General features: G+C 35.4%; 1 protein-coding gene across 1 annotated transcript; it reads left to right on the top strand.

The window, feature by feature from the left end:
- The first annotated feature begins 1,203 nt into the window (after positions 1-1,203).
- LOC125780131 (uncharacterized) lies at positions 1,204-6,711 on the top strand. The gene is made up of 2 exons (XM_049461761.1): positions 1,204-1,726; positions 6,180-6,711. Exons 1-2 carry the CDS (start codon positions 1,542-1,544, stop codon positions 6,697-6,699), a joined length of 705 nt encoding a protein of 234 aa, XP_049317718.1. The 5' UTR covers positions 1,204-1,541; the 3' UTR covers positions 6,700-6,711.
- The last annotated feature ends 735 nt before the right edge of the window (positions 6,712-7,446 follow it).

Genomic DNA, 7,446 nt, shown 5'->3' with positions numbered 1-7,446 from the left:
GATTCTCAAGTATACGAAAGCCGAACCGATAAATGCGCAAAATGAGCAATAGCACAAAAAAGTAATTTAATCCGAAAATGTTCGAACGGAAATCGACAAAAATTGCGAAAAACGACCGATAATTGCAACGCGGTTCGAAAAAATTGCGAAAAAATATATAATAATTCAATTTCGAAATAAGAATTTTTCACCTTTATTTTAAAATAAAGGGCTACCGCAAAATCCCAAAATCCCTTGATTCACTTGCGTACGCATATACATATGAGTGCGTATGCTTAATATATTCAATAATGTATATCTTTATTTATATACGTTATTATAGATATATATATAGATATGTATATGTATTTATGAACGTCAATATAATTGAAAGTGAAAAAAGGGAGAGCCAAAAACTGAAAGTGTGCACTTGTTTTTTATTTTAATTTTATTTGTATGTGTTTTCGTTTTATTTTTTGCTTGCACTGCTTTCAGTAATTCGCACTCGTTACCTGGTGCGTCGGCTGTTTGCCGGCGCTTACGTTCCTTTGGCACAGGATGCAGCGGCAGCTCATTCCCACGACGGCAGCGGATTGATGGCAGCAGTGTTGATGGCAGCAGCGTAGATGGCAGCAGCGTTGATGGCAGCGGCGTTGATTGCAGCGGCGTTGATTGCAGCAGTGTTGATGGCAGCAGCGTAGATGGCAGCAGCGTTGATGTTGTAAAATGTAAGGCTGGACACTTAGCGGTATGCCTTATTGGTTTCTGTAGCGGCACTGGAAGCGGTAAGTATATAAGTTAACACAAGCAGTGTTACAAGTGTTACAAACACACGCACTTTATTTCACCAATGTTAATAACCCTTAGCCAACATCCGGCACGAGCTTTTTGTTAATTTGCTTAAGAATCAAAAATATTAAACTTTTTATTTAATTGTGCCAATTCAGATTCTATGTAATTTGCTAGTGCAATTGTTACAATACAGATCGCACGTAATTCACTAATGCAATAATGTTGACACAGCTGTTTGAGCGATTTCCGATCAGTACAGTAGCAAACTTTCAGGTGCGTTAGCATAAATTTAGCATATAAAAGAACTAGCTATTAAGATGTAAGTCAGTTGTGAATTGACTCGGAATAAAGACGGACATACTGTCCAAATAAAATATAATAAAAAATAAAAAAAATAAATAATTTTTTTTATATGTTTTCGCCCTAGAAAACATAACTGGCGCCCGAGCAGATTACAAACGAGCGTAAAGCTGTTTGTACGTAAAAACCACATAAACTGTAAAAAAGGATACAAAGGAGCGTAAAGCCGTCTGTATCACGCGCCGCGTAAAAATATAACAAAAATCACGTAAAGTGTAAGAAAGGATACAAAGAAGCGTAAAGCCATCTGTATCACGCGCCGTGTAAAAGTATTAAAAAAAAAAAAAAAGCTTCTTCGCTAAATATAATCATTAGCAACCGCGGCTCTAAAAACTTTTAATTCGACAAAGGCCCCTTAGTAACCTCGGTAAAAAGGAGGTACTACGTACCAGCCTACGCGATAGAAACTCATGCTGCCTAACGAGCAACATCCAGAGGAGGACATCACTAGCCCCATATCCTCGTTCACGCCAATCCCGGAAGAAGACGCAAAACGACAAATATACGGAGAAGACGAAGACACCGCCGATTTCCAGGAGACCATCAGGGAACTAAAATACAGACAACTCTACAAAACAGAAAATACATCAAGAACGTAAGCTTAAGTATTTTAAGTATTTTTATAAGAGAGAGTCCTAGGGATAGATAAAGAAAACCATGTCTAATCCTAACAACCTAATCCGTCCCTCTTCCCTTGCACCGGCTGCATCTGCAGCACCGGCGGCTCCAAATGCACCACAAAACAACCAATTAAGTATGGACGACTTAACTGCCCTAATATCGAATATAGCTTCAGACATTCTTAAGCGACAAGGACCACTAGTAGTTGAAGCAACACTGAATCCTAACAGTAGCCTATCTTCCGCAGTAGATCAGACAATTGAAGAAAGGCATCTAACAAATCTTGGGGATTTAGATAGAATACCCGACGTAGTAAAATATTTAAAAGAATTTTCCGGTTGTCCAGGTGAATTTAACTCTTGGAAAAAGAGTGTAGACCGCATTCTCAATATCTATGAGAACCAAAAAGGAACACCAAAATATTACGGTATACTTAGTGTAGTCAGAAATAAAATAGTAGGGAATGCTGATCTGGCATTAGAATCATACAACACGCCTCTTGACTGGTCAGCTATATCTAAGTGCTTAACTATGCATTATGCAGACAAACGCGATCTTTCCACTTTGGAATATCAAATGACAACCTTAATACAGGGTAACAAGACAATTTCTGAGTTTTATGAGCAAGTTTACAAACACCTTTCATTAATTTTGGACAAATTAGGATGCCTTGAAATGGGTAATGAATCCCTACGCATGATGACCCAGTCCTATAGAGATAAGGCATTAGATACCTTCATTAGAGGACTAAACGGAGACCTACCAAGACTGTTAGGCATAAAGGAACCTCGTGACCTACCACAAGCCCTTCATCTATGCTTAAGATTAGGTAACCAGAACTTTCGCACAAACCATGCAAACCACGCCAAACAGATGTACCACAATAATCGATTCTCTCCTAAAAATTATCCATCTCAAGGTCAACGCCAAATTTTTTACCCTCAATTGGCACATGTGCCACAACCACAGCAATTAGACAAGCAGGGTAGACAACAGATGCATTTCCAAAATACAAATGCTCCTCCTAGACCACCAAAACCCCAACCAAAACCTGAACCAATGGATATTGACCAAAGTATCCACTCAAGGCGAATTAATTATATGAATAGATCACCTCAAAATCACTTTCAAGGCAAGAGACCGCCTTCGCCCAATAATTTCCAACATAACAAACATCAGAGAACCTTCCACATTGATACAATGGAAGAAGAAAATGAAAAAATTGAATATGGAGAGCCTAGCGATATCCATTTTTTAGCATGATTAGCTCTTCTCTTCCTTATTTCGAAGTGAAGACGGAGAGCGGTAATATTTTAAAGTTTCTGGTAGATACTGGATCAAGTAAAAATTATGTTAAACCTGAATTAGTTGTAAAAAGAATACAAAATGAAAACCCATTTTTTGCAAGATCAATAATCGGTGATGTAAAGATTAGTGAGCATACTTACGTACAACTCTTTAATATCCCAAATAAAATAAGACTTTACCTAATGCCGTCCTTGAAGACTTTTGATGGAATATTAGGAAATGACACCCTAAAAGCACTTAATGCAATAATCTATACCAATAATAACTATATGAAGCTAGGAAACGGTTTCACTGTTTACCTTAAGCAGCTTCCTTCGCCAAGCGTAAATACAATAGATATTAAAATGCAAAACCTATCCTCCAAACAAAGTAAAGAAATGGAAAAGATTGTAAGTGTTAATTCAAAATTGTTCTCGGAACCAGACGAAAAACTTACTTACACAACAAAGGTCGTGGGACAGATCAGAACGACGACTGACTCTCCCGTTTACACACGATTCTATCCTTACCCCGCATCCCTTAGGAGCGAGGTAGAGTCACAAGTAAAAAAACTTTTAAACGATGGTATCATAAGGCCATCCAGATCACCATACAATTCACCAGTATGGATCGTACCAAAAAAGGCAGATTCAGCCGGTAACAAACAATACCGTATGGTAATTGACTATAGGAAACTAAATGCTGTCACAACCGCAGACAGATATCCTATACCCGAGATATCAGAAGTAATATCTCAGCTCGGAAATAGCAATTTCTTTTCCGTTCTTGATTTAAAAAGTGGTTTTCACCAAATTCCACTAAAAAAATCTGACATCGAAAAAACCGCGTTCTCTATTAACAACGGTAAATACGAATTTACAAGGTTACCATTTGGATTAAAAAATGCCCCATCTATCTTCCAACGAGCATTGGATGATATACTCCGGGAGCACATTGGAAAATGTTGTTATGTTTATATCGATGACATTATTATTTTCAGCAAAACTGAAGAAGAACACTTTAACCACATAAAAAGAATATTCAAAACTCTGGAAGAAGCCAATATGAAGGTTCAATTAGACAAATGTAATTTTTTTAAAAAAGAAGTAGAATTTCTCGGCTTCGTTATCACCCCGGATGGTGTAAAAACAAATCCAATAAAAGTAGATGCAATTGCCAAATTTCCACAACCAGCAACCCTAAAGGAACTCCGAAGCTTCCTGGGAATGTCTGGATACTATCGCAAATTTATAAAAGACTATGCAAAATTAGCTAAACCCTTGACATCACTCTTAAGAGGGGAAGAAGGGAGAATTTCCAAAAATAAATCTCAACATGTGAAAATCACTTTGAATAAAGAAGCAGTTCAAGCCTTTAACAATATAAAAAATTCACTTATTTCTAGAGATGTTGTACTAGCATACCCTGATTACAGTAAGAAATTCGAGTTAGTAACAGACGCCTCCAACTATGCTATTGGAGCCGTCCTATCTCAAGATTCGAAACCTTTAGCGTTCATCTCCAGAACACTAAATAAAACTGAAGAGCATTATGCAGCTAACGAGAAAGAGATGTTAGCCATAATATGGGCTCTAAACACATTTCGAAACTATCTATACGGATCAGCCAAGGTACAAATTTTTACTGACCACCAGCCGCTTACATATGCGCTGAGTAACAAAAACAGTAATACAAAAATGAAAAGATGGAAAGCAGCTTTAGAAGAATATTCCTATGAATTGTTTTATAAACCAGGCAAACAGAATGTCGTTGCCGATGCATTGTCAAGAATACCAATAAAAGAGTCTAAAGTCAATACCTTGTCGATAGCAACAAACTCGGACGAGAGCTCGTCACATAATTTAATATACAGCATCGAAGTACCTATTAATGTCTTCAAAAATCAAATTTTTCTGAAGCAAGATGAAGTCTCTAGTTATCAATTCAAAATAATATTTCCCACATACCATCGTCATATTGTAACAGAACCAGACTACTCCCAACAAACTTTAATTTCGATTCTCAAAAGATATCTCAACCCGTCGGTGATAAATTGCATAAAAACTAACGAACCTGTAATGAGCAAGATTCAGCAACTGTATCCCTTACATTTTAGTAAATATCGGATCAGGTTCACACAAGTAGAAGTTAAAGATATAACTAGTGAACAAGAACAAGAAGAACTCATAATTAAAACACACAATCGTGCTCATAGAAATAGCAAGGAGAACAGGGCACAAATTTTAGAAAAATATTATTTTCCCGGAATGGCAAATAAAATCAAGAAAATTATAAAGCTATGTACTACATGTAAAGAAAATAAATACGATCGTCATCCGTCAAAGCCCGAAATACAGGCTACACCTATTCCAGAATTTCCAGGTCAGATCGTTCACATAGACATATTCCTAACCAACAAGCAATTGGTTCTCACCGCTGTAGATAAATTTTCAAAATACGCTATTGCAAAAATGATACAATCAAAAGCAGCAGAAGACATTAGGCAACCATTAAGAGACATTCTTTTCTCTTTTGTGCCACAAACCATAGTAATGGACAATGAGAAATCCTTTAACTCCGAATCAATAAATTTTATGATAGAAAATGAATTTGGGATAGAAATATATAGAACTCCTCCATATACAAGCTGTTCAAACGGACAAGTAGAACGTTTTCATTCCACGCTTCAAGAAATAATGCGTTGTCTACAAGTAGAAAAAACTCATAGATCATTTCAGGAACTTTTAGAAAAATCTGTTAAGGAATATAACTATTCAGTTCATTCCACCACTGGAAAAAAACCAATAGAAACTTTCTTTGGAAGAAGAGTTAGTTCCGATCCAAAATTATTACTTGCTGATAGGCAAGAGACAATAAAGAAACTTCAGGATAAACAAATCGCTGACCTATGCTACCACAATAAAAATCGTTCACAACCAAAGCAATATTTAAAAGGAGACATAATATTCGTAAAAATTAATCGTAGATTAGGCAATAAATTATCACCTAGGTATAGAAAAGAGATTGTAGCACAAAACTATAACTCAACAATCAAAACAGAATCTGCAAAAATAGTTCATAAGAATGATATTAAGCAGTAAACGATAAATACACGTTTTCTTATTTTTGTTTTCCCCAAGGATCATGGAAAAAATAGCATTTTATTTGTTACTGACAACGACGATTATGGCTCAACAAATTGACATTCAAGACTTGACCAATAATAACGGGTATATTCCCATCAAGACGGACGAATTAAGGGTAATCGACCATTACGACAAGATCCTTCACTTCGTCAATCTGACAGCATACGACGAAACGACTTTTTTAATTTCACGTAACATCGAAGCATTAACAGCAATAACTTTCGAAGACAAACAATTATTGGATACTTTACATAAAAACTTCATTTTACTAAGAGCTAAAATAGATAATTTGCACCCACATCTTAAGACGAAACGAGGCTTAGTAAACATATTAGGTAAAGGACTGAGATTTATAGCAGGCACTATGGACAGTGAGGACGAAGAACAGGTCAATGACGCCCTTAGTAAAATTCACCAAAATAACCAAATTATGGAAAACAACATAGGTAATCTAACTTACTTTAACAACATCTTAGCAAATCAAATTAGTAACATTACGAGTCACATAAATTAGCAGCAGACCCTTATTCAGGACTACATAAATTTATTTCAAGAAAACACACAGAATAAGATAAAAACATTAGAAGACGAAGTACAATTTATAGAACAGGTGTACCGAATAGACAATGACATATCTCTTTTGCGAGATCACATTAACGACATTGGACAAATAATTTTTTCAAGTAAGCTCGGTATAATCCCTTCGGACGTTTTAACAAAAACAGAACTAGACATAATAACTGACTTTGACAGCTACACAAATATAAAGATAGCAGTCGGCACGCAAGATCAAAACATTATAATAATCCTCCAAATTCCCCAATATTCTCCTAATATCCTTTCAAGAATAATTTTCGAACCTATTCCTAATATGAACAATAAATCTATAAAATTAAGCACTTACGAATATTTTACGGACTCGAACAACAATGTATATGACATAAATATCAAAAATAATCTTAAGAAAAACCTAAAAAGAAATTCTGATATATGTATATCGAAAATACTGAACTTTGAAGAAGCATACTGCGCTATGCAAACGTTAACAAACACTGATATAATCGAAATATTACCTGGTATATTAATTTTCAAAAATTTTTTCTCTAAATTATCTCATAATTGTAATAAAGTAGATTTAAAAATAAAAGGAACATTCCTACTTAAATTTGAAAATTGTGAAATCTTTGCTAAAAACAAAACATACTCAAACGTTAAAATAAAAATATACGACAAAATTATATTGCCAAACCTAATCACAAAA

Source organism: Bactrocera dorsalis, unplaced genomic scaffold (assembly GCF_023373825.1).
Source record: "Bactrocera dorsalis isolate Fly_Bdor unplaced genomic scaffold, ASM2337382v1 BdCtg107, whole genome shotgun sequence".
NCBI classification, from domain to species: domain Eukaryota; kingdom Metazoa; phylum Arthropoda; class Insecta; order Diptera; family Tephritidae; genus Bactrocera; species Bactrocera dorsalis.
Note: the sequence above shows the minus strand (reverse complement) of the source record. Positions and strands in the feature narration are given on the sequence as shown.

Excerpts from the sequence above, each read along its gene's own strand:
- LOC125780131 (XM_049461761.1), top strand. The coding sequence starts at position 1,542 with ATGCTGCCTAACGAGCAACATCCAGAGGAGGACATCACTAGCCCCATA. Across the intron at positions 1,727-6,179 it reads ACAGAAAATACATCAAGAAC|GATCATGGAAAAAATAGCAT; the intron begins GTAAGCTTAAGT and ends GTTTTCCCCAAG.